The following is a 27,783-nucleotide window of genomic DNA, read 5'->3' on the forward strand; positions in this document are numbered from 1 at the left end:
TTTTCATTTCTTTTTTTCATGAAAACTTGGACTCTTTATTGTGGAAAAATGTTACTGGTATTTGAGCTGTAGTCATACTGTGGCTAAATAAAGACTTTGTGTGTAGTATTCCAGGTTGGAATGTTTCAGAATTACTGGATAACTCATTGTGAATACAAACAACAAAGAGTATTCATAGTAAAGCGTTTGATTAGCCAGGTTTGCAGGAATTTATATTGATATTGTGTCAGCTGGATTCATTCCTACTGTGTACTAATGTGACATCAAGAAAAATACTGTTTTGTTACATTTTACATTTTATTTTTCTTCTCATAGATACCAAGAATGTTTCAGCTGAGTTGAGCTAACTGATGATTACCTGGCCCCCTCTGTTTCATGTGGTCCCTTCTCACTGATGTCTAGCAAGAATAATAACATCTTACATTTCTATAACAGCTTCCATTGCCCAAATTCCTTTTTTTTTTCCCAGCAACTTTTTCATTTTCTGCTGAAATATACGTTTCAAGAAGAAAACTCAAAAACATACAGCAATGTCAAGTGACAACTGGGACTGCAAAAATCACTTTCCTGTCCCATTAAAAAAGGAGTTAGATTGTCAAAATGTCATTACCGGTCTTGGAATTTCGGGACTGTTCCAGAACTAGTTTACATCTTATATGCTTTCTATCACAAATGTCTTTTATATTCAAAATAAAAAGAGATAGGGAAAGTTGCTAGAATGAGTTTTGATAGCCTTTCTGTTGTTACTCTGCTTTATATTAGTAGAATATCTAGTTGGTTGTTTTTAATTATTTCAGACTCCTAAACTGACCTAACAAATTTCCTTATAGCTTACTAGAAAATTTGATTTGTACCTGAAAAGTTACAGATGTCCTTTCTGTGGAGTGCAGTCATAATCTAGTAAAACAGAGATTTTGCTCCATTTCCCACAACAGAGAACAACATAAACTAAGATAATGTTTCTGTTGTAAATACAGATTATGAAAAAATTTGGTTTAACTTTTTTGATGATCAATTAGAACTGAGATTTTTTTTCCAGATAAATTGCTTTTACCATTTTTATATCATCACCTAGCATGTTCACTTAGACTAATAGCTTAGGGTTTTGTCCTGATTGCAGTTTCATATCCCTTATTAAGTGATAAATTATTTGGTAAGGACAGATTTTACGGATGCATAGCTTATGATTTTTCAGAACGTTTTATTTTCTGTTTGAGTCTGATTGTTTTGATGACAGCAAATACATTTTTATTTTTTTCTAAGAGAACTTGACTTCATCAAACGCCAGGAAGCTGAACGAAAGAAAATAGAAGATTTGGAGAAAGCACACCTTGCAGAGGTTCAAGGCTTACAAGCTCGTGTAAGTAGCATTTACTCTTATATTTTAAGAATGAGACTCATATAAAAAATGTCTGATATTCTGGAAAAATAACATATCTAATGAGGAGGATGTATTGGGATATGTGCTATGGGTAACACTATGTTGTATTTCTTTCAGATACAAGACTTGGAAGCAGAAGTTTTCAGGCTAATGAAGCAAAATGGGAGCCAGGTTAACAATAACAACAACATTTTTGAAAGGCAGACATCTTTTGGAGAAGTTTCTAGAGGAGATCCAGTGGAAAATATAGATACTAAGCAAGTGACCTGCCTGGATGGCTTAAGTCAAGGTTGGTTTGAAACAAACCATAACTCCTATGAATCATAGATTGATTTGGGTTGGAAGAACCTTAAAGTTGATCTAGTCCCAACCCCCCCTGCCATGTGCAGGGGCACCTACTAGACCAGGTTGCTCAAGGCCTTGTCCAGCCTGGCTGTGAACACTGTCAAGGATAGGGCATCCACAACCTCCTTGGGCAGCCTGTGTCAGTGTCTCACCACCCTAACAGTAAAGAATTTCTTCCTAATATCTAACCTAAATTTTCCTTCTTCCAATTTGTATCCATCACTCCTTGTCTTGTCACTACATTTCCTGACAAAGAGTCCCACTTCAGCTTCCCAATACTGGAAGGTTGCTATGAGGTCTCCACGCAGCCTTCTCTTCAATAGCCCAGGCTTTTCTCAGCCTGTCTTCAGGTGCTTCAGTCCTCTTAGCAACCTCATGACGCTCCTCTGGACTTGATCCAACAGTTCCATGTCCTTCTTATGCTGGGGACCCCAGAGCTGGACACAGCACTCCAGGTGAGGTCTCACAAGAGCAGAGTAGAGGGACAGAATTTTCTCCTGTGTTCCTAAATCTGTCCCTAATTACCCAACCACCAAAGATCAAACAAGAACAAAGTTACCAGAATGAGAAAACAATGTTAAATCCACCATTTTCAATGGTTCTACAAGTTCTAATCTCACCTTGGTACAGACGTCAAAAGGAACCTTGTAGGTGGCACTCACCATTCCTCAGGATGGAACCTTTTGCGAATAAAATGCAAATTCTTTACTAGCACATTAATTAAAAAACTTATTCAGCTATAACATAGCCTGATTTACAACATAAGATTTGTAAGACTTTTTTTCTACATTACCAAGAAACAAAACAGTTTGTGCCAACACTGAGATCTGGATAGATGCTGTCAGCAGGGTGGCTGTACCCTTTGTTTGTTTCATGTAGAAAAGATAGTTCTCATTTATAGGCTGTGCCAGTGAAAACATACAGATAACTTCCACAGCTTAGTTAAAGTTCTGTAATTGCAAATGGCTTCTCACTGTTGAAGGATATGCAGAATTAAAGTCTGGGAAAAAAACCTGTTTGATGCAGGGGTAGGCAATACTTATTCTGTGTTCAGTAACGTCTTTGAAATGTCGAAGGTGTTGGAATTTTGACAAGGGAGCACCAAACTTAGTTCCTATAAACTATAATATTATTTATTTCTCTGGTGAAAAAAATGCAATACATTGTGAAATAAATTATTTTCTAGCAAGTATAGAGGTGTTTTATTAAAATTGATCTTTTAGCAGTCATTTCATGGGTGGACCCAAGCAATATTGCGTTACGAAGAGATCAATATGAATTACATTATTAACAAATATAAATAAGAGCTAGTCCTGCTGAACTGGTGTTAGGTGATATGCAGCCCTTGTGGAATTGGTTTCTACAAATCTTCACAGAGCTTCTTTCTATCAAATGTTTATTGTACTGAAATCTCTGAGGTTCAGAAAAGCACTCAGGGGGAGAAGTCTGTATTTCTACTGTAGAGACTCAGTAAAAAATAGAAAATATTTAATACTTAACACAAAACCTTTCAGTAGTTTGCATCAGGAGAGGAAAGTGTGTTTTCTTTACCTGACTCACAAAAATCATGTTTACATCTACTGTTGTAACAATGTCAACACACATCTATGGCTCAAGAATTTCTACATATAAAAAAAATTGTAAAATTCTTTCTAAAAATTTGAAAATTCTTTGTATAGCATTAAAATTCTGCATGTCTATTCTTCAAAAGTATGTTTTCCAATTGATGCATTTGCATGAAAATTTTCAAAGAGCTGTCTTTTTTCATTGCAAAAATGTTCTTCCGGAACAATGCTACCAGTGTTAATTACTTCTGGGAATTAAAATAGATGAATTTAAATGCCCAAGTTTAACCACTTGAATACAAACGCAAATTATTTGCTGGGAAAAATAGAGAATCAGCAATAATTTTTTGAAAGCAGAAGTAGTTAGACCTTAGATTCCAGGCTGGATTTGTGTTTTTAAGAGATCCCTAAATGTTCTGTAGCACTCTTTGACTTCCATATACTTTTTCCAGTAAATTCTGTATCAGTCTCTGAAGTCTGTATCAGACTGTAATGTAGTGATACTTGCTGTGCCGACAAAGAGCCTAGGTGTTCATATCATTCTTTTTAACTCTTTCAAGAAAAGGACTTGCCATTAACCCATGGATGTTTGCGAAGGAGCAATAAACGTCAGGGAAGATGTCCACGATGTTTTGGAGCGCAAGCAGAATCCCTCTGGGTTCTGCGTGTTGCACACGCTGCCTTTGTGACATTCACATTGGTGCTTCAGTCTCTTTTCTGGCTCTTGTTTGGCGAGTATAACACATACTCCTTGATCAAGCCTCTCCATTAGGTTCCTGGAGTAGGACTGCATGTACACAGCCATATGCCTTAATTTTTGTTCAGAAGTTTGCAGGACTGTCTTCCCTCAAAAAATTAGGTTATGGAAAAATATAATATTATAATTAAGATTATATCAAGTATGGTTTTGCTTCCATGTGATCTGGGATATTTATTACATTCTTGCATATTAATAGACTTGGGAAGAAGTAATGGATGCAACTTGATGGTCACAAGTATTCAAGCATATCTCTTCCTAACACTGCTAGTGCTCTGGCCATGTGTAGCATCATGACAGACTGTACGACTCCTCAGGCTGTAACATAACCTGATGCTGAGCTTAAGGGGCTGCCAGTAATATCAGTGGAAGTTAGAAAGAGAAAATCAAAACCATTGTGGCCCACAGAATTCTTCTGTTGCTTTGCTAGGGAATATTAGAAACCTGAGGATTGTGTTTCTTTTACAAATATGTGATTTATTCTGAAAGTCCAGAAAAATACATAAAGTGGGTTGTAGCTTTCTGATTTAGTGGTCATGAGCTGTATCTGCAGTAAAGAATCAAGATATTTACTGTCAGTGGTTTTGAAATCTAAACAGTTCAGTGCTGAGGTCGTCTTAGACAATATTTACTCATCTCTGTGCAAGTGCCCATTCAGACCACTTTGTGGCTGTACTTTCTGGGTGCCTTTGGATACCCAGAGACGCATCAGTTCACATAAGGAGATTTTGAAGTCTGTCAGCCTATATAATGGAAAAAGTGGGAAGACAGGCAAGCTCTTTCCTGCTCCACAGTAGTATTGAAATAATTCAAATGGAAGACCATTGGAGTTAAGTGGTTGAACTTGACTCTGATGAAAGAAAGTCTAATTAGATTTTCTCTGAGAGCAAAATAAAACCTGTTATGACTTTTATGTGAGAGATGCACCAGCCTCCCTAGTGGGTTGGGAGATTCCTAGGGAAATGTGTGAGATGTGTGTTTGTGCTTGGAGGAGTGAAAGCTGGCTGCTCTCTGCAGAAGCAGGAGCTGGAACTGGGGGTAACAGCGCATGTGGCTGGAGCAGAGGCCATCTGACAGCAGCCCAGTTCCACTGCAACAACGTGTGGTGAGCAGGGCAGGACCAGTGATGGGGTAGAGGAAGCAGGAAGCTCCAGGCCCAGATGGTATTTTGCTTTAACAAAGCCAATATGACCAGTTCTGTGAATACTGTTTGCATAATTTCAGCAGTGAACGGAAGGGATGTATGGAAGTGTGTACTACTGAAAGAACAAATGTAAGCAGTTCAAGCCATGACAATGTGCAATTATCCTATGGAGTACTTAGGACAGAAGCCTAATTACAAGTCAGACAATGCTAATTATTTTGTATTATCCTGTGACTGAAAAATTTAACTCTTACTCAAAGAAAAGTAAAAATATCTTTAAGATCAGATTCTTATTAATTAGTGTGTTATGAATGCAATACCTTAGACAAGTAAATTAATCTAATGGGTTATGGTTTGATTTATACTGTCAAGATTGAAAAAAAATTGTTAAAACCATAAAGAATCTGTTCCTTTTCTGGTGTAAAATGCAAACACACCTTTTAAAATGTTTTTTGTCTTAGTTACTACAGCTTTGTAAAGTGATAAATTTGCTTCAATGCTCAGATTTCATTTGAATGGATTATTGATAGCTAAGAAAAGTGCAGCTATGTTAGCTTTTGTTGTAGAGGCAAGCCGTATACGAAGTGTCAGTATACTTTGCTCACAAGACATTCAGGAATAGGGTGGCTTTGAAACTAGGCAAGTAAGTTTCATTGTTCCATTTTTTTATATGAAATATTCCCCCAATTTTCATGTATCACATAGTGGTGTTTATGCTGTGATGGAGGAAAATTCTCTGCAGGCCAAGCACATGTAAGTCCTTCTGAAGCAGTCTAAGTAGACCTGCTTTCTGGGCTAGTATAGATGGGCTTGTGTAGTCCTTCATGTAACTGTGGGAATAATTTGTTGAATTCTTAAATATCTGGAGTTGATTCTTTGCTATGCACTTACTGAATCTGTGTAGATAAACTTGTTTATGCAAATGACTTCTTTTTTCTGGAGGATACTTTAGCAGTTACAAAAATACAGGTACAAGTAAAATGTGTCTTTTCTAACCTAAATGATTCTATGATTCTATGCAAAGTGCATGTACTTGCATGTACTTCCTCTGTTAGGAAGAAGTAGTGAAAGATTGTTCTGTTAAATAGCTCCAAATCATGTTTCCATATAGATTTCAATGAAGCAGTTCCAGAAACAGAGAGACTGGACTCCAAAGCTCTGAAGACTCGAGCTCAGCTGTCAGTGAAGAACAAGAGGCAGAGGCCTTCCAGAACCAGGCTGTACGATAGCATCAGTTCAACTGATGGAGAGGACAGCCTCGAACGAAAGGTGAGAAGGACTCTACCCCCTCTTTCAGGCTTCCTGTGGAGTGCTAGATTGCCCCTGTAAGTCATCCTCTATCTATCCTTTCATTGTAGCACAGGCAGTATTTATTCTTTTGTGGCCAGTCTGCTGTGAATGTCCTTGAGTAATGTGCGAGTCCAGTCTCCTTTTGAGTCAGCACACCTGTTTTTTTGATTTTGTTGTGTTTTAACTGGAATCGTGGTCTTTTGGATTTACATGTGCTTTATAATTCAGAATGGGTCCTTTCATTTATGCAGGAGGTGAAAGGAGCTGGAATTGTGCATTTCTCTGTTTGTTAATTTGTTAACAGAATTGTTTTGTCCTATTCTGATTTCTGTCTGAAAGCAAATACCAATAAACACTGTGTGTGGTATCAAAGGGTAATGCCATGAATTACTACAGCGTTTCGTACAAATAGAAAGCTAAATAACGAATAAAAGAATTGCATGTTCAAAGTAAATCTTGCTCTGTTTGCTTACTAAGTGGTATAACCTGCTTTATAATCTCTTATACCAACAGCCATCACACAGTTACAGTAGTCCCATGCACATTTCAAAATCACCACTGCCCTTATGCATGAGAGCATCCTCACCAGCATCAGATTCTGGTGCTTCCTCCCTCTCCCCCGTGGCTAGCAGTGCAGCAATCTCACTTGACAACCTAACTGAAAACCAAGAAGAAGAACAGCACCACAAAGGAGGTGTCCTTTCCCCATATGCTTGGGGAGATACTCCACTTTCATCTCCTTCAAAATCTGGGCACAGCTCTGAAGCATCTCCTTTGCATCACCCAGCTGGCAGGAATATTTTACAGGATAAAGGTATTACTACTTTTTTTACAATAAATTGATGCATCATTTTGATCACTTGCACCTACTTAATGACCTTTTGTTGTGTAGTAGGACCTTAGCAACTAGAAGGTCATCATCTCATAACTTCTTTTGCCTACCTGGAAGTCAGAAAATTACAAATGACCTTGTCTGATGGTATAAAAAAAGGACAAAGTTTAAAATGGGATAGGGAACTGCTTACTTTCTTCTTCTTTTTTTTTTTTTTTTGCTTTCTTGGAGCTCACTGAAAAAAAAAAAAGAGAAGTTGCCTTTAAGAGAATGTTGTATTGTGTTTTTTAAAAAAACAACAGTATTTGACCTTGGGACATCTCTGTGTTACAAAAATGCTTAACACAGTATACTTACTCAAATAATGTGATTTTGGCACTGCTAGATGATTCTTTTGGAGGGTGCGGAAAGGAGCGTAAAGCAAGAACAACAGATTGTAGCTTTTAATTGCTGAGAGGTAGCACAGTCTAGATTTAACATGAGGTTGGTGTCTGGGCACTCTTCATTTACAGAAGAAAAACACAGCAGGTAATTTTTTGGGGAGATTGTCCTCATTGGTTTTAATTTAATTCAGATTCTTTAAATGCTAGCTGGATAAAACAGGATGCAATCATACATAGGTCAGGTAAAGTGGCAAGCACCAGTTTATTATATGAATTAATAATACGTCACAGAATACTGAGCTCTCCTTTTCAGATACCTGTGGAAGTCAAAATTAGCATTTGACACAACTTCAGCATTCTTAGCTATGCACCTTGCATTCTCAAACTGTCACATAAGCTAAAATACATGATAAAAACCATTTATAAGTGAGGGCTGCAGGAATAGGTCTAGATAGGTTCATTGCAGACTTTGGCTTACTTGAATTAACTGAAAAGAACAATTTTTTATTCTGTTTTTGTGGGTTAAAATGTTAATGATTTGAAGTTAAATTCAATATTTGAGTTTTGCAAGTAAAAATAAGGGTGTGAACGTAAGACTGTGACTTTCCAAACTCGTACTTCAGCTTGAGTGTGATTGGTTTATCAGGAAAGCCCTAAATCCTGCATTTCCAACTGATGTATGAAAAATACCTTGATAAAAATTTAGTGGAAACTAGCCTTGTAGTGTAAGGAATAGGGTATTTCATTCCACCCACTGTGTTACTCTTTCCATTTTAGGTTTGAAAAATAATCTCTGTCTAAATATTGATGTCATGCTTTCCCTGCTGTGACCATTAAGTAAACAACCTGTGCTTTTGTGTGTATCCAGGTTCTGATGAGTAGTGCATTAGAATTATCCAGAGCAATTCAGTTTCAAATGGAAAAATTGCATTAATAAGTCCTAAAAAAAAAAGAAACATACTAAAGCAGTTGTTTGGCAACAAGTGTTGTAGCAATACTATTTTAATTGATTGTTAATTTGGCTGTTGAACTCATACAGCTCAGAAAATAAAAAGAGACACTGTATTTGTTCTATGTGTTCGGGTGAGGTTTTTTTTAGAGATGGAAAGAGAGCACATCTGTGGACAAGTGTGTGTCCATTGGTTAATCTCTCATTAGCAAAAGTGAGCATTAGCAAGCTCACACTTGTCTTTTGTTCTTTTTCTTATGAGATCCTGCAGTGTTGTGGGAGGGGTTGAAATGGTGTGAGATCAGTTTCATTGCAAAATGATGAAGAATTTTGCTTATTTGGCTTTTACTTACAGCTTTTTCATGTGTATGTGATGAATTTGTTTTCTTCAGTTCTGCCTGCTTTGTGCAACAGCATCCTTTGATAAGGCTGTGAGGTGACCCCCGTGGGCAGTACTCGCTCATGTGAGGCTGCCTGCAACAGGTGTGTGACCTTGGGGAAGAAAGTTAAGTGTAGTCTCCTTTCACATCCATCAGCCACAGATTACTTACACACCAGCTTGAGGCTGGAAGTGATGGATTAAACAGCTTCTGTGTGATTTATTCTGAGGAATAGGCTTTCCCTTTACCTCTCTGAAGAACTACAAGGAGTTGGGGAAGGCGGACCCATCCAGGGTGGCTGAAGTTCCCTCCTGCCCCAACGGGGCGCCTGCAGCTCTGGCTCGTGGTCACTGCCATGTGCCAAGCACTGTGTACTTCCCTGCGTGCAAGACCCTGTAGATTCAGATGTACTCTGCCATGAAGCTGGTTTTGGGACCTAGCCTATCCATTTGCCACTGTATCCTATAGCCAGCACAAGTATTTTCCCCAGTAAGTCATTGTTATTCAGAGGGCCCTGGCTGGCCCAAGCTGTGTGAGAGGGGGAGTATTGTGATACAAGAGCCTGAATAGAAGATTGCCATACCAGGTAGCTGCTACATGTTCTTGCTGAGCTCTCCAGATTTTTTTTTCTACAGCAGCAAAACCTCCATTTCACTGACTTTTATTAACAAGTTTCTCAAGAAACCACATTGCCCCTTGGCCCCCAAGCCTGTGAATAGCTAGTGTGAAAATAAACTTTGCAAGTTTTTACTTGAAAGTGGCAATTTTGGCAGTGGTTAAGTGAGAAGTGTGCGTTAAAGGTGAAAGAGGAACCATAAGAGGAGTGTGCATGGTGTAGGGTTGATGCAGAGTGTGTATTGCCTAAAGTTCTCCTCAACTTCCCTGGGGAATGGATTTCTTCTGAGGAGACTTCACCTTGCTTTTGTCATTCTTCATATTACTTTTTTTTTTTGTTTGCTTTTTTGGCATGAGATTACTTGTCATTTGTTATTGATTTTTTTTTTAACATAAGGACTTGTGTTGGTAGAAACAGTGTGGCTTTTAGAGTGGGGTATTGCAAGAGGCTTATTTTCCTTCTTTTCAAAGGATTTATGAACCAGTTGCACACTAAATTTTTTACTTGAATGAAAACTTGGGCGGATATTATCCTCAAAGCAGCACACAAAATTCTATACACAGAGTTGACTGTCCTGTGGTAGTGCTGTGGTATTTTGGATTAATTCTGAGGGCTTAATTTATATCAGCCACAGTAGGAGAAATCCACAAACCCAGCAGCGTTATCATTTAAAAGTTACTCTATGTCTGAGGTCACATTGCAAAAGCCACCAAACCACAAGTGATATGAGTGAATGATCTTCATTTGCTTCCTCTAGAGTATTTGGGAACAGTCTTTATGTTTTAAGAGTAACTGTGTCTGAATTTTTTAGCTACTATATGTTTTCTTTTGGCTTCCATATAGATTTCACAGGATGTTTTCCAGACTCAGATTCATTGTTTTGGCTTTATAGGTACTGCAGACTGTTTCCTCTTTAGGCTTTAACAGTGTTTGTAGAAGAGATAAAAAATTGATAGATGTCTCAGGGCAGATTTATTAACTAAGCTTCTTTTAGTTCTTTCTTTCTTTGGTGGGGTTTTTTTGGTTTTTTTTTTTTGTTTGCTTGGTTGGTTGGTTGTTGTTTTTTTTTAATTCAGAGTGGTTAGATTTCAAGTTAAATGTTTAGTTTAACAAAGACATTCAGGCTAAACAGATGAACTATTTTGTAGCATGTCCATCATAAAGGGTACCCTTGGCTCCAGATTTAAAGAAAGCATTTCAGAAGTTGTTTTGGCAGTAAACACACATACAAAATGAATTCTGTAAAAAGAAACTCACAGCTACTGCTGAATTTAAAAATGGATTCATTGTAATGTTTACCTGTAAATCTTTTGTGTTGTTTGATTTATTACATATTCATTAAAACTCAACCAAAATTACCTTTCCATTTTCTTCAATTAAAAATAAGGATTCTTCATGTGTATTTTCAAAATCTGATTTTTCCTATTCCTGTTCATACCATCTTCCTAAAAAGGAAAATTCCCCTATTTAAATTGTGTACTCACACATATGTTTGTATGCATATCTAATTATGAAAAGATACACAAGGTGTTCTGGATGGAAAGTAGCATTTAAAATTAATAATGTACATTCTTCCATGTACAAATGTATCCTAGATGGTGCCACATGTGCTCAGGCAGCAAGAACAACTAGCCCTACTATAGGGCATACAGAAAGACTAAAGCGAAAACTTGCAGATCTTGGGTAAGCATTTTGTTATAAAAAATACTTCTTTTTTTCATAAAAAGGATTGAAAGTAAAATTTCAAAGATGTTTCCTGATGTTTTCTAATATTTTTGTAGGGCTCCCTTGAGAAGGAATTCAAACAAGGGCAAGAAGCGGAAAGAGAAAGAAGCTATTAGGGTGACCTATGGCAGTAGGTATGGGTGAAAAATCGAGGATGCAAGAAATGATATGCCAGAAACATTGGAAAAACCTAATCATCCTAGCAGATGGAACATTAACAGTCCCACTGACTTCATAAATAAGTGTTAAGCTTTGAGATAACCTTCTGAGCTTACAAACCTAGATTCCTTGGCTAAGAAAAGACTAAGATATGATCTAAAAATACTTGGAGGTTTATAGTGTCATAGAATCATAGAATATCTCAAGGTGGAAGTGACTCACAAGGATCATCATGTCCAACTCGATCACTACTGCTGTTGCATCCACTAATGGGATTTGCAGAAATAGATTTTCAGAGCAGGCTTACAAGATGCACACAGTCAGTCGATAAAACCCATGAACCAGAAACCTTGACACAATTCCGTATATTTTTTTAAAAGCCCCCCAGAGCGAGATTGGGCAGCAGCTGTTCGCTGCAGCTTTGCAGCGCCCACATTAGGAATGCTTTCAGAAGTTTTTTTTTAAACGAGGATGAACATCAGAAGTTGAAAATAGATAGGAAAAATGCTGATTGCATGTCATGTCACCAACTTTCAGGCAAGGAATTGTGAATTACCTGTGAGATCTGATGAGACCACATCGCCAGCATCTGGACCCTGAATAAATAAATGAATATTCAAAATGACATCTTCTCTGCAAAAGCTAATGTAGATTTTTACTGGAGGCCTCTCCTTATGTAATCATGAGTACATAACTACAAAATCACAGCTACAGGCATGATACCTGATTCCAGGTATGAAAGACATTAATGTCAAGAGGGCTAAGCAAATTTAATATGTTCCAAAAGTCTAGAAAGGACATAGCAACTCAAAAACTGCACATAAAGCAATGCAAAAGAAAACCTACATGATAAAAGTGCTGTTGGAAGAAAGTAAAGCTTGAATGCTACTCAGAAAATCATTGTGGTGGAAAACTAGTATGTAACCATTTGTGGAGTTCTCCTGACAATCTAATTTATGGAGACCCAATGACAACTATATTGTGTAGCTCCGTAAAATCAGAAAAGCAAAAGAAACCTTAGCCTGCTGACTTGCTCCCTCAGGCACACTGTACCAAAGTGCAGTGTTCTGTCTCAGTGTACATTTGTACATTTATATCCTGCAAATACCTGGCAGGATCTTTGGTGATCTTAGGCAGCAGTCGTCGCCTCTGTGCTGTTGTCTGAAAACCTGTTGCATTGTGTCTGCTTGCAGTGTGACCTGGAGTTAGTGATACTCACTGCTGGGTTTCCTTAGTGACAGGGGGAGATTTGTTAAAGCCAAATCTACACTTCTGTGTGGCTGTGAGGCAGCTAGTGCCCTTACCAGGGTATTAGACATCATGTAGCATTTACATACCAAGGCACAGGGCGGGGGAAATGAATGTATACTTGTTAGTAAGAACTTGATATGTCCCTTATACCAACACACTATGTTACAGATGTTTGTGAGATGCCATAGGTATCTTCCTTAGAGACATCAGATCTCAGCATAGAGAGGTCAGTTGCTTATTAGACCATTTGATATATCAGTTATTTGTGTTGATGCTTAATATTTGTTTATTACAGTTCAATATTTCAGTGTTACAGTTGCTGAAAGTAAAGTTTCATACTGCTTTCAAAGTCGAAATTCATGAACATTTGTAAGTCTCACTGTGCCTCTGTAAACTGGAAGTTTATTATTTCAGTACACCTATTTAAACAGCCATTGTCACTTCTTTTGTTACTAACTCCAAAGAATTTGCCTCAGAAGAAATGTGAGGATGTTTTCTCTACAAGTCCAAAGCTGTATAAGCTCTTTGAAAGAAGGAACATGATGAAAAGACAGCATCCTGTTACAATGATATCAATTACAGCAACTGATTGGTGTAGAATTAATCACACTTTTAGATGAATGTTGCATGCTTGTTTGCCATTGCCAGAAAGTAGCACTAAGGATGTGTACATAAAATCCTGAGTTATTTCCTAAAACTACCACTAATATTAGAGATACAAAAAATTCCCCATTTAAATAAGAAGCATATATTTCCCTACCTGAAGATAGGTGGTTTGGGGAACATAAATTTTTTTTCTTTCTACTTTCAAGCAAGATTAGAGGATGAGGGAGAAGTATAGGTCTGGGTCAGATATATCTTTCTTTACGTAGCAAAATGGAGGTAGGATTCTCCTTTTGCTTCCATAGATGGGAGTCCTTTGAGAACCTCACTTTCATCCATACAGAAGAGAAGCTTCACAATATACAACAATCTAGTGATTATGTTAATTATGATTTAGAAGCTGTCCAGAAGCTTAAAGTTGAGGGAGATTTACATGCGTGGCTTTTACATATGGGTGCTAAGAGCAGTGAGATTTTAGTGCTCTGAAGCAGTAATGTATATGTTGATGTAATTAATATGATTCTATGACATATGCATAAATTTTTTGAGGCAGACACTTTGCATAGTTATTTTTAATTTACATACTATAATACTGACTTGATATACTTCATGAATAATTTAGGTGTTTTAGTTTATAACTGTTACCTTTGCCTTGATTACGGCAATCTTTGTTACTGCAAAGAGAGAAGCTGATAAAGTCCCATAATTGTTTCTTTAATTTTTCTATAATATTTTTAATATTTATTAAATTTAAAAGCAAGATAATAGTACTTCATCTATATTTAGCTGTTGTAACAAAGACACATCTCCATAGATGGATACAGATGCATTTAATTCATTATGCCTGTGCTTGAAATCCAAGGCAAATCTTCTCTGGGAACCAGAGCCCGCTTGGGTCAGTGCTGAGTCTAATTATTTAATCATGCTGAGATACCACTGTGGCTCGGAAATGCACCAACACAACATGTGGCTTCTTGATGGAGCTGGTTCTCATCCGAACGGTGGGAGTTACAGGCATTTTCAGTTGGCATCTGTCTCCGTTTGCTGGGTGTATGTTGTCTAAGAGAGCTTGATGTAGAAAAAGAATCAAAAGAACACACTTTCTTTTTCTTCTGAGATAGGGATTTCAGGCATGCCCCTACCAGCTGCATGCCACTCAGTTCTTTAGTCAGTTACAGGGAATGTCACTCTTTTCACAATTAACTGCCTCTAGCATTTTGTTTTCTCTTCTTTTATAGTCTAACACATATTCCTGCTCCTTTCTCCTAAACAGGACTGTCAGAGAGATGCTGCAGAAATCATCAAACACAAAATCTTTAGCAGAGCGATCCTCCTCTCTCCCACACTGTGTACCATTCACATGGTATGGAGAGAGTGGCAAGGGATCCAATTCTTCTAGCAACCTGCCATCGCCTACCAGCTCAACTGAACCCTCCTCTGAAAATTTAAGTCCAGCTAAAAAAGGGTCAAAGGTAGAAAATAAAAACTACCTTATTCCCACTGTGTTGAGTAGCATAATTGGCTTTGTGTTTCTGGAAAAAGAACAGGCCAATATGTGACTACTACAATAAACAGTGCATGGTGTTCATTGTACGGTAACAGCCCATCCAAACAGAACATCTCTGTCATTGTACCATTCCACATTCTACCTTTTTACTCTATCTTAATGTACATTATTTCAGTAAACTAACTGTGATGTGCTGTACCGTAACAAAAGCAAATGGTGCCAGTGGAAATTAGCATTTGGATCCACTGAACAAATGCTAGATTTGTGTGTTCAGTTGTAGATATTTTCTTCATTCTTCAGTACTGGTAGTGGGAATACGTACCCGCGTTCAAATGAGATGTTTGCAAGTGAAGAAATGCTGTATGCTGTCAGTCATCTGCCTTTTCTCCCCGAATAATGAAATCTGTTTGTCATGCATGCTTGCTGTTGGATTTAATTCTCTGTATGAAGATGCTTGAACTGTAAATATGAACTATTGTAATTAATACATCTGTGTGATTCCTTTCTATGTGCATGAATGTTTCAGCATGATAACTCCTTAAATAACCCTTCGTTATTGTAATATATTTAGTATTTCATGTTTATTTTCACTTCTGGAAAATATTTCTCTTCCTGTATCTTCTTATGATTTATAGCAGTTAATTTTTTATATTAGTCTGGTAAAAAGAAACAGATATGGTTTTCAACTTTAGGTACAGGACTATGAATCAGAAATCTAATTTCTCTGTCTTCTACAACCAAATGCATGTTCATAATAGCAGTTTCCACAGGCATTTCTTACTCTTTTGATGCCAAAAGCTGGTGACACCTTACTTCTGCTGTGCACTAAGCTATGCAAGGTCGTAGCTGTTCTTGTGTTACCTGGCAGGGAGAGCTACACAAGGCTTACCCCAGTCAAAATCAAACTAATAGAGAAGACAACCAATGAAATCTCTGAAGATTAAAGAGAAATTAATCAGTTACATTTTTCTTTTGGAAACAAAAATAATTATTGGAGCTGTAAATCCTTTTTGTGTCTTTAAACAAACATTGTATAAAAATGATTTTCAAACAGGTAAAAAAAGCGCACCCTTTTAGATAGTATTAGGTTGAGGCTTTAGGGGGTTGCCCTGCTATCATAATTATTAGCAGACCTTGGCTATCTTGTGGTTTTCCTATAGAAAATTAAATTTTGAAGGCTTAAATTTATTCTAAAGCTGAAGCTTGCACAAAATAGAGGTGAAAGAAAAACAGAGTACTTAAAAAAGAAAAATAGGTTCTTCACACAACAGGCAGTAGAGCTGTTGAACTCCTGGCCTAAGAACGCTGTGTGGGCTAAGGAAGCAGCTAAGGAAGCTGCTGAGATTTGCTTCTCTTCTATAAAGAGCTGGGAAAAAACAGAACAGGAATTCTAAGTGTAGGTGAGAGAAAACTGATCACAAAAACATTCTTATGTTCTCTCTAAAGTCTGCAGGCTCTTAAATTAAGAGTGCCTGTACTGCTGTTAAGGCTTTCAAAGCACAGCATACCAATATTAAGTTGGATTTCCAGCAAAACTGAGGAGGATCAACACGTGATATTTTTTGGAAGACTTTGTGTTTTCAGGAAAGATAGTTCAAATATCTTGGGGAGTCAGATAAAAAGATAGCTTTTTAAGTGTTGTTGTTATTGTTTCACTTTTTAAAGTGAACATCAAAAATGAATTTAATACTCATTTAGATGTTAGAGATTAGAGGTCTCTGTATTGTCAAGTGTATTTTCAAGTTAAATGGAATATCATGGTGTCCTTAATTTTTTATATATTTTAGTTTCTTTGTTTTTCTCCCTCTAACGTGAAATACTTGTTAATTTTTGTCTTATTCTAATGGTAATTCTGTTGTATTCTTGAAAAATATGTGCCTGCTTTTGCTATCATTTGCTGTAAGGTGTGATGTCTCTCACTGCTTTGTTAAGAAAAAAGAGGGTTTGTTTTATGGTTTTTAGTTCAGTAAATAACGTTAAATATCCAAAGATCTCTTTTACTTTCAGTTTTTTTCTAAAGGCATAGACAAACAGGGAGGATCCTTTTACTTTTCTGGGAGAGTATATGGGACTCAGAAATGGATTCACAGGATATTCTCCTTGCTCTTTCAATAGGAATTTTCACTTCTCTCTGTTCATTAATCCTCTGTCCTATTCTTTGTGCTACTGCCTGTGCTACTCTTCTCCTAAATATTTGGAGGACAGTAAATGCTAGTGATAGACCTGCAGAAGCAGTAATTTAGCTCCAGGATGAGAGCCAGCATCTTAAGAGTCTGGAAATTGCTTTAAGACACCTTTGTTATTCATTGAGGCATTAAGCTGGTGAAGGTGTCTCTTGAAGTACACAGTGGTAAAAATACTGTGTATTCTATAAATATTAACAATACAAAAAATTAGGCTTCCTCATGTGCATTTTAATTGGTTTGGTAAATGATTGAAATCACTCCTGAGCTATGCCAACCTGGGAGACAGAAAGCAAATTTCCCTTTTGAATGCATGTCTGCAATCATTTGTTCATTCTCACTCCTCTTTTTGTCCACAGAATTTCACGTTCAACGATGATTTCAGTCCCAGCAGCACAAGTTCAGCTGATTTGAGTGGTTTAGGAGCAGAACCTAAAACCCCAGGCTTCTCACACTCCTTAGCATTGTCATCAGATGAGGTATGCTGATGAAATTGTTTAATTTGGGAAATAGTTATTTTCTTTCTCCTATGGCATCTTGCTTGAATAATAAAGGGAATTTTTTAGGCAATAGAATTGGAGAAGAAAATTAATCTTGGTTTCTAGATTAAGATTTTTCTTGTTCATATAATAATGACTTTAAATAAATACCCTGTGGTATTATCGTAGGGAAGTGGAATGCAGTTGGTTTCCTAAGAGATGCTATATCCTCAGATACTGTATCCTCACACATTTTAATAAATTTTCCCTACACTCTAAATATATACGTGAACCCATAGGTATATATATGTAAATACACTAAATGAGGCATAACTGAGACAGTTTTGATATACCAAACCTACACTATAGTTTGGTAAATATAGTTGAGACATAAGGTGAATTAACCCACACTAATTTTTACCCTGATAAAATGACGTGTATATGCAGTAATTGTGTGTTACTGTACCTGAATGTATGTGTATTGAATATAGCGTGTGTGTTAATCCACTTTGCATTCTTTGTGCTTGCTTTGCACAGTGCATTTGAATTCAGTTTCTTCAAACTAGAGTTTTTAAACCATGATAAAGTAAAAAGGCATTCCTAACCCTATAAATTGATGACATAATTGAGCTGAATATAACGTATTGAAAATATTCTTCTTACGATACTAGTTTTGTAACTCAGTTGTCAGTGAGGTTGCAGAATTTGACAGTAGCTGACAGCAAATCCTGTGGACTCAGGAAACCTGTGCATTTGTTCTTTTACTAATACTCCATACTTCACATTTTTCATGTGAGATTTGAGCCAGATTTTTTTTCCCAGACGTGAGGAACTTGAAGTATCTTTTTTTTTTTCCCATATGATAGTTAGATTTTTCTATTACTGCTACTTGGTTTTAAGAATGAGGGCTGTTCTGCACAACCCCATTTGCCAAACTGCAAATCTACAAACCCAACTGTTCTTTGGACATTCCTTACTGCAGGTAATTAAGAGCAGTAATTTATAACAAAAGGAGACTGCAGACAGGCCTGTATATCCTGTGAATTACTGAAAACAACAAAGTCATCATTTGCACTTTATTTACTGTTAGTACTATCTTAATAATACATTTATCTTACCATGTTTAATACCCCCTATATTATGTATTTGATTGTGACAATGCCCTGTTCCGAGTGGTATTGAATTAAAAGCTTGAAAAGGCTTTCGTTTTGCATGTTCAACTCTTTATCACTTCTACAATATCAAGCCTGAATGGGTCTATAAAAATGAATGTGTTTTCTCCATCCTCTGCTGTGTGCCAAATTGCTGCCTCCAAATGAGGCAGTGTGTTCAGCAAGAGCTGCAGTGGAAACCACCCCAGCCACCCTGGCCAGGAGTTAGGCCAGTGCTGCTCCTCAGCCTCTCATAGTGCATTGCTGCAAGCACTGCTTTGCTCTGGCTCCTCCAGCAGCTCACACATGATTATTTGAAGAAGATGAAAGGGTGGGGAGGGAATCCAGTTCTTGCAGGCAGTTCTCTTCTAATTAAGGAGCTTTTACTCTTGGAAGTGGAGCCATCAGGGAGATTCCCACCAGTTCCAGAGTGTTGAGATAAGGAACTCCAAAGGTGTTTCATTGACATAATGTCAGGTTTAGCTGCCAAATCATGTGTGTGCTGAGCTTTCAACATAACATCTTTGCTTCTGGAAATAGTTTTTTTAAAGAAATCTTTGTGGTTTTGAGTAGCCATATCTGTTTGCAAATCTTGGTGCTGCCCTTACCTGAACTTTTACATGCTGTTCCATGTTTGGTATTGTGTTTCTATAATGCTTTTCTTTCCCATTTCTTTGTTGCTCCCTCACTCAGAGCCTGGATATGATTGATGATGAGGTGAGATACTGGTGTGCTGTTGTGGTGAATCTTGTGACCATCGCGTGGCAATGTATCATCTCTTTTGCAGAGTCACATTTCTTGTTCTGTGGTGTTGTGTGGTGAACCCCCTCGTTGGAGCAGAACATGCAGATGTCACTGGCTCCTCTTTCCTTGTCTTGAGTTCCCCTCTCCTTTTTGCTAAGAGTTTTCAAGGCCACAGCAAACTGCAGTTTTTGCAGTATGCTGGGAGGGGCAGGAGGGTCAGTGTCAAAACAAATCTACAAGGCCAAGCATCAGCTGCACTGAGCTCCTGCTGGCAATAGGAGAAGGAAAAGATAGTGCTTATACCGTCTTTTCTCCGGCCCTGAGAACTGGACAGCCAGAAGCTGAGAGAGCTCCCAGCATCATCTAACCCAGTGTAAAAGCTGCTGTAACAGCAGACAGCTGCTGCAGCGTGTAGCAGCTGCTTTGCTGACCACAATCAGGACAAAGTAGCTTTTGTTTCAGCCCCACTGGCATACCCCTGGGTGGAATAAAATGGCAGAGCAGGGACATGGGGCTACTCCAGCAGTTGACATCCCACCTGCCCTTTGTGGTGCAGTTTGTGCTGTCATCTGCAGCAGTGATGAGAGCAGGGCCAGGGCTGTGGGATTGCTGTGTGTTCCATACTGCTCCTCTGTGTCATCGCATGAGTCTTCCATAGATAGTACCAGTCTCACTGGCTGTTTGATGTCATCACTTTAAACTTTGCAGTGGTTTTCTGAGGGTTTCTTTTTCCCCTCAAATTTCTTGTTTTATAGCTTAAACAAATCATAAATATCTGTGACTGAGCCAAGGAGGTGGAATGCACAATTTGTTGCATCCTTTAGAAACCTTCTAATTTGAAGGATAAAAATCTTGTGGGGAAATCGAGCATACCTGGTTTGAATTGTGCCACCTGGCCCTTTCAATCTCTGAGTTAAAAGGAATGCCAGTTCCTTTTTCTTCTATGATTCTATAGATAAAAGATTTTTTGGGTACCTTGTACTTGTTCTTGGGTGTCTGGTTAGATAGACATGTAATATAGCAGTGTGAAATTGTTATTATTGTAGTGTAAAGATAGTACAGATACCTCTGCTGCTGGCGGTTTGTGCAGGAAGATGTTGTTACTCATCTATGTTACCCTTTCAATAATAATGTAGCATGTCTTTGTCACAGATCCTTGACGATGGACAATCACCTAAGCACAGTCATTGTCAGAGTCGTGCTGTTCACGAGTGGAGCGTGCAGCAGGTTTCCCACTGGTTAATGAGCCTGAACCTTGAACAGTATGTTGCCGAATTCAGTGCCCAAAACGTTAACGGGGAGCATCTCCTTCAGCTGGATGGGAGTAAGCTCAAGGTAATTAACTGACTGGGCTTCAAGAGTAACTATAGTATTTTTTGTCATTTACATAATCTTAAAGGCAGTAAGAATTCGTTCAGAAAGCAGTAAATCCCTGCATGTGGAGTAGTGATAGACTAGAATAATAACACAGAGTATAAAGCCACAGCAACACTTCAAGAAATTCCCATATGCACTTGGATTCAGAAGATTCAGAAATAGAGGGCAATTGCTTTGTGAAAATTCTTGGTGTATATAATGTACCCGTATTTGCATGTGTAAATCATATAGCAGCATGTGTAAGTGGTATTTCCATGCATATATTTCTTATCCCACTCTGTTCTGTGAAAGGATGATTCAGAGAAGATAGTGGACAGAAACATATCAGAACTAGCAACAGAATAATGGATTAGTGGGATACTGGAGGCATAAACTGATGCCAGTTGTACTGTATTAGAACTAAATATAGTTTTGATGTATAAAGTATGCATTGTTTCTTGTAGTGAAGATACAAACCTACTTCTGTCAAAAATAATTACAGGAAGGAGTTGTGGGAAGCTCAGCAGATCTAAAAGTCCAAGTTTGGTGTTTCCCTTCTGCATTTTTTTGATGGCACTTCACTAACTCTAGGGGTTTTACAAGAGTGCAAGTGAACTTTTGACTAAGGCATAGCAGTGAAAATTGGGAAGTCTTGTTCTATGTAGACTTAGATGACTTCAAGAAAATAGTTTATTTGCCTTATTTGATCAAGGAAATCAACATTGATAGTGGCAATGAGGTCTCATTCTTTATTATTCTAGAAGTGAAAGGCATGGAAAGTAGTACTTACAGATCAGATCTGAGTCTGTCTCAGATCTACTTAGTTGTTACAGTCGTCTACCTAAGAGTTACTATTAGAATATGAAAAAAAATTGTGACAGATTAAATCATATGAAATTCTTTAATTTTGTTTTCTCCACTTCAGGCTCTTGGTATGACATCTTCCCAGGACAGAGCAATCATTAAAAAAAAGCTAAAGGAAATGAAAGCATCCTTGGAGAAGGCTCGCAAAGCTCAAGAGAAAATGGAAAAGCAAAGGGAAAAGCTTCGGAAGAAGGAACAAGAGCAACTGCAGAGGAGATCGAAGAAAACAGACAAGTGTTCATCAGATACAACAGAGGGCACTAATGAGCAGTGATAAGGAGAAGTGCGGCTGTGTTCAGAAAGTGGAGCCACGTCAAGGGAAGAGGAACTCATATCCACTGGTGCCCCTTCAGCTTTGTTGTATTCATCACCCAAGATCATGTACAGAGAAATGGGGCTATACATACAATGACTAGGGAAATTTATATTGTGTAGTTTTCTTTTCCCGCATATCCAGTTCACGCTTGTTGCTGTTGCCATGTGAAACAACCCCAGCCCTTCGGTTTGTTTTGTTCTTGTTGACAGCTAACAGATTTCATATTTGTGTGGTGGTGTTTCCTTCCAAACTACTCTTCTCTATTGAGCTGTGTGTGTTTGGTCACTTCAATAACCAGCATGATGCCGAGGAGCATGGTCCACTGCTTCACCTCTTCTGAATAGGATGGCCAGTCAATACAATTGGTGAACATTTCTTCAGCTGGGTAAAAGGAGTTGTGCTCTGTCTGATAAGACTTGACTTCACTTTCTAACTGGAAGTTCACCTTCTTTACAGTGTTTGGATACTCAGTTCCATCTGCTGTAGTAAGTTTCATCTTGTGTCAGTACCTTTAAGCGACACTGCTTGGGAAACACAACTGTTCAGTGACTTCTTCTTATACACTGGAGATAAAGACAGGAGAGTCAATATTCCCCCTGGGTAAAAGACAGGAGGTGAAGCTCTTTCTGTTAACTGTACAATAGTTAATCCAGGAAGGAGGCAAAGCCTTAAATGGTTATGTGGGTTTACACAGAAATCTGAGGATAACATTTATCCTTTAGATATCTGAGCAAGGATAAATTTCTAACTAGAGCACAGCGTATATATCTGTATAAATTTCATTGTGCTCCCAGTGTGTAGGCAACTTTCTTATAGCACACTCCACTTTCTTTTTCATGTGTTTTGAACAGGAAACTAGGTTTAATTTGTTTTGAGGTTTTTGGGTTTTTTTCTAGGAAAAACACCACATCTTCAGATTCATTCTCCAGCAAGCATTGGAAGAATAAGCTTTGTGCTCTGCTATTATGAAGCTGTTGTTGGAAACATTTATCCAGCTTGAGTCTGCTAAAGATTTCCATTTTTTACAGAACTGCACTTTAAAAAGAGGAAGATGAGTGATTCTAGTTAAAATTAAATTCAGTACATTGCTTTTAAGGTCAGTGCTGCCATGGAGATGATGGTTACTAAGTCCAAAGCTCCCACATTTTAACTGCTTTGATTGATGTGTTTAAAGAATATCCCCACCAAAACCTGCATTTTGGGGCATTGGCTGTAGAATGTTGGCTTAGTAGTGATCATATTATATCTTTCAGAGATTCCCGTGGTGTGTGAAGCCATCGGTGAAGCCTGCTTTGTAGTCTTGACTATGACAAACAGAAGCAGTGTAGGGTGTTACTGCCTTTTAAGAGCAGTATTAAACTATACATTATTTCTTCAAAAGAATGGAGGACAACAGGCAAATCTCCATAATGAGAAGCTGGGGGGAATTAGCTTTACAGCTGAAGCTAACTGTGTAGCAGTTGAGAAGAGCCACTTCCCATTCGTGCATCCTGGAAGTGGCGGTCTTCATCTAGTCGTGCCAACCCATATATTGTTTTAGATGGTGATGCAAAGTTAGAATCTTGAACTTAAAAACATGCCAGCCTGAAATTGCAAATACTGAATTCTTTTGAAGAAAATGTCTGTTTTAGTTTGGCTTGGCTTCTCTTCTGCTCTGTACTTTGTGGCATTCAGATTTGTTTCTGCAAAGTTCTCTGAAGCTCAGGTTTGAAACACTTGGGGTGCACTGCTTATAGTTACATTTCTTTTGATTCTAATCATTTCTTTGACATATAAAATGGTCTCTAAACTGAGAGAGTGTAGTTCATTCAAAATTAATATACAGCAGATCTACTTAGCATTAGCTTTATTTTTCCTTCCAAATCCAATTTCTACAGGTTTTTGATGTATATTTTATTCAGTTCTAAAACAGAAATTGCCATAAAAGATACTTTCTGATATTTCTAAAGGCTTGTGATATTTTTCTTAAGATAGACCACTGGCAGAAAAATACACCTGCTAACAAAAATTACACACTGCAGTAAATCTTTCCGTGCTCTTTATAGGAGAAAAATTAAACAAATGTTTAACAGCCTCATAAAACTAGCATTCTTTGAGTAAGAGAAGTTATCTGGAAGAAACTGGAAATTTAATCTCTTAAATACAATGTTGATAAATGCATTCGATGATGATTTTCTTTTTAAGTTATGTTTACACTGTAGTAGTGTTTAAGTGGTTGTATATAGTAATCTCAGGTGGTGTCCTTATTTTATGTTCTTTGTTTTCTTAGAAACCTGAGCAGACTGCTTGACTGAGTTTTCATTCTTGCTGCTTAGAACAGTGCCTAGTTAATCTCTTTGTAAATTGTGTTCTTATTCTGCAGAATAACTAATTTGACTCAAGTCCTTTAAGTATTATGGGGATTTTTACTGCTTTGTGATAATGTAATTTTGTTATTCTCAGACTACAAAAAAAACCCCCAACAAACAAAAACCTAACTTAAAAAAATAGTAGCTTAAATTTAAAATAAAACTATTAAAATGCATTTTGATCAACATGTGAAAACTAAGCAAACAGAACAATGTCAAGAATTTTGCTCTTCTTTCTGTGATAAAAGAGATTTATGTGGTTCCTTTTATTAAATATGGCAACTCGATCTTGGGATGTGTAGAAATGTCACTGGATAACAGACATAAAGCACAGTTTGAAACTTTTCTTGCTGTTCTGCAGGATCTTTAAAATTGTGTTGCATTTTTTCCCCTTGTATTCTGTAATGAGATATGAAACAAAAGATGGATGTCTCATCATTCTTATCTCAAACTTCTGTAAACCAGTGCTAAGTCAGAGTAATAGGGGGTTTGATGTACTAAGAAGAAACAAATTTTTGGGCTAAATGACTTCGCAGACTTTCTCATTTGGCTCACCTGCAGGTGTACCTGTTGCCTACTTTGTGTATTTATTTCTGGAGCTAAAGCTGTTTTGATTAGTCTGACTTGCCTGGCCACCATTAAACTGCTGTGCAGGCAGTGTGGTGTTTCCATGTGCTTGTGTCATCCTTACGCCCAGCTGACCACAGCAGGCTGATGAAATTATTTTCTCTCTGGTTTGGGTGGTAGGCCAGTTCTGTAAACTCTAGTTTCTGCTCATTGCTGCAGTATTGCCAGGTTGTGAATATATTGAGCCTCTAAAAAGGTGAAGAAAGGAGAGTTAGCAAAAAATGGAACTTTCAGAAAGAGAAAAGATACAACACTACAAGTTACTTTAGTCTGGAAAAATCTATTATTATACTGACATTGTGAAGGAAGTTGTACCTCCTCGCTCTGTTCAAATCAACCAAATATACTGACATTAGGTGGTTCCAGCTTGTATTTTCCCATGTGGTGGGTTGCTGCACCCGTGCAACTTCCATGTCAAAACTCCTAATTTAGTTTCAGTCTGCCGAGGGAGATCAGGACCGGGGTGTAAGGAAGGAGCAGAGCTCGTTGATTGCAGTGCATGGAGATTGGCCACTGCTGTTTGCACTTCACCCCCTGCTCTGAGCAGGTCTGGTGGGGGTTGTTGTAAGTGGAGCTTGTCCTAGATTATGGGTTAGAGTTGCACAGTGGAACAGAAGCCAGTAATAAAAAGCCGGACAGAGTTGGGCAATGTTTGTATTTCCGTGTATACAAATACTTTCGTATTTTTTTAACTTCTTAAATTTTTTTTGCAATGGCATCTGTTGTGCTGTGACTGTAGTCTGCTGCAGGGATACCAGAAGAATTGAGCTTCACTAGAATTACTGAGCAGCTTTCCTTTGAAACTTGCCAGCCCTCAGCTCTCATTAATGCTGAGCATTAGGGTTGTGTTTGAGCATTGGGGTTCCTCATACTTTATTGCTTCCACCAAGGCCTCCTCTCCTCCTGAGCTGCTCCACCTTCACCTCCTGGCTCACAGACTGGCAAGTAAGAGGTGGGCAATGATATATCATTTTTAAGAATTAATTGTGTTTCACTTCTAAGAGAAAGAAATGCCACTCTTGCTAATAGTGCAGAATCCAGTTCTACAGTAGTAAGGAAGAGGATCCTCATTTACTTGAGTGCCTGTATTCTAGGAGGGAATTTTCTGCTTTTAATCCCAACTTTGATTTCTATTGTAGCGCTTTCAGCAGTTTGTTTTTGAGCAGGGTAACAGGTGTCATCCGAGGCAACTTGCCTGCTCACCACAGGGGAGCGTGGGTCATCTGCACATAGCACAGTCCCTTTTGTTAGGCTCCTCTATGGATTTCACTGTACCTTTTCCACCTCTAAAATTGATTTTTCAAAGCTGTGACACCTTAGTCATGACACTGAGCCTTCCAAGCCCTCAATATAAAATGGGCTTTCTGCTCCTAACCGGCCGTACTAACTGGTACTTCTGCTCTCGGCATTAAGTGATTATTTTAAAAATGCACATCTTACAGGAAGGTTTGGCTATAGTGCCTTGGGCTGCCTGTTTCTTTGGGAAGTGTGGACTGTGTTAAGAACAAGCTGTAGGGTTTGTGAAACTTGCAGCGATAGGCAGGTCTCTTCTTCCAGAGAGGTGAGGAGGGCTCACAGTTCATGAGATCGGATCCAGCCCACATAAACCAGGAGCCTGGGTCTCCTGATGGGTTTCCAGTGAGAGGTTTGCTGCTGACACCGGTGGAAGTGGATTTGGGCCGCAACGTAGAAATGTCTGAAGGAAAGGGGGATCACAGGGCACCAGACATAAGGAATTACCAGCCCGTTTGGAAGTGGAGAGTGCACAGTGAACCTCTTCTGACTATACTTTCCCATATACATTTACTGTCTGAAGAACTGCTTTCATATTTCCCAGTCATGTTGTGATGGTATCTCACTGGTCACTGACAAGTGTTACACATATTGCTAGAAGACCAGGCAGCTAAAAGACTAAAATGCACTGTGCTCACTGTAAAAATTGGCTTCTTACATTGTTTCTTTTTATATGGTTAAAGAGATGGTTGCGCTCCAGATTTTTTCATTTTTCTTGTCTTTTTTTAAAGAGATCAAATGTATATGAAGTGCATGTTATCCTGAACTTTTTGTTTGTACATGTTGATGTCTGATCACCTGCATGAAGGACGCAGTAGTGCCATGTCTGAGCTTGTTCTCTTGTGCTTGGTTGATATGAACTTCTCTAGATTGTTGAGTTTTCCCCCAGATAACTTTGGTTAATATTTAGTTATTGGGAGACATCAAAACAAAACATCATGGTGGCCCTTTGTTTTCTTACAGTTTAAATACAAACAACAAAGCCTTGTGGTTTAATTTGTTAGTGTAAATAAATTTCTTGCCAATGAGTATTATTGTTGTTAGACAACGAATGCAATAAAATGAGAAATCCTGAATCTTTATTAGAATTTGTATCGAGTCCTCACTTTTCTGACCATTTGTTGGACATTCCAGAAGAAATATTAAATGGTGAGCACAACTGGACAGCTGCATGGGTCAGACTGGGGGGTGGGGTTGGATATGGACCTTGCTCTGCTTGTTCTTTCCTTCTGCTCAGCCAAAGATTATTTTAATCCTAGCTCATGGCCAAATTGGCATGATTCATGGGCCTCCAAGTGGGTCTCATTTACAATCTGTAATTATGTAAAAAGAAGTGAAAAAAAAAAGACTAAGGAAAGAGAATTACTCTTTTTTCATATGCTGATGAAATGTAGAGTGCAATCTTTTGCTGCGGGTTGATGTAAAAATAGGCTACTTTCACACTGATACTGGTCAGTGTTTGTTTAAAAGACTTGAATTAGTTTTGGTATATAAAAAAATTTACTGTTTTATATTTAAGTGTAACTTAGTTACAA

The 27,783-nt window shown here is 38.0% G+C and overlaps 1 protein-coding gene across 5 annotated transcripts in view; it reads left to right on the forward strand.

The window, feature by feature from the left end:
- PPP1R9A (protein phosphatase 1 regulatory subunit 9A) overlaps positions 1–27,336 on the forward strand; it is a 135,198-nt gene extending 107,862 nt beyond the window's left edge. The window contains exons 10-20 of one of the 5 annotated variants that reach the window (XM_027684797.1): positions 1,264–1,360; positions 1,499–1,670; positions 6,304–6,461; positions 6,996–7,296; positions 11,238–11,325; positions 11,424–11,501; positions 14,654–14,852; positions 17,430–17,549; positions 19,394–19,417; positions 20,597–20,779; positions 21,726–27,336. In XM_027684797.1, coding sequence (XP_027540598.1) covers positions 1,264–1,360; positions 1,499–1,670; positions 6,304–6,461; positions 6,996–7,296; positions 11,238–11,325; positions 11,424–11,501; positions 14,654–14,852; positions 17,430–17,549; positions 19,394–19,417; positions 20,597–20,779; positions 21,726–21,938 — 1,633 coding nt within the window. In that variant the 3' untranslated portion in view covers positions 21,939–27,336. The other 4 variants (XM_027684798.1, XM_027684799.1, XM_027684800.1 and 1 more) reach the window with 4 other exon arrangements.
- The last annotated feature ends 447 nt before the right edge of the window (positions 27,337–27,783 follow it).

Source organism: Neopelma chrysocephalum, unplaced genomic scaffold (assembly GCF_003984885.1).
Source record: "Neopelma chrysocephalum unplaced genomic scaffold, ASM398488v2 Primary Assembly neopelma1_67, whole genome shotgun sequence".
Taxonomy (NCBI): domain Eukaryota; kingdom Metazoa; phylum Chordata; class Aves; order Passeriformes; family Pipridae; genus Neopelma; species Neopelma chrysocephalum.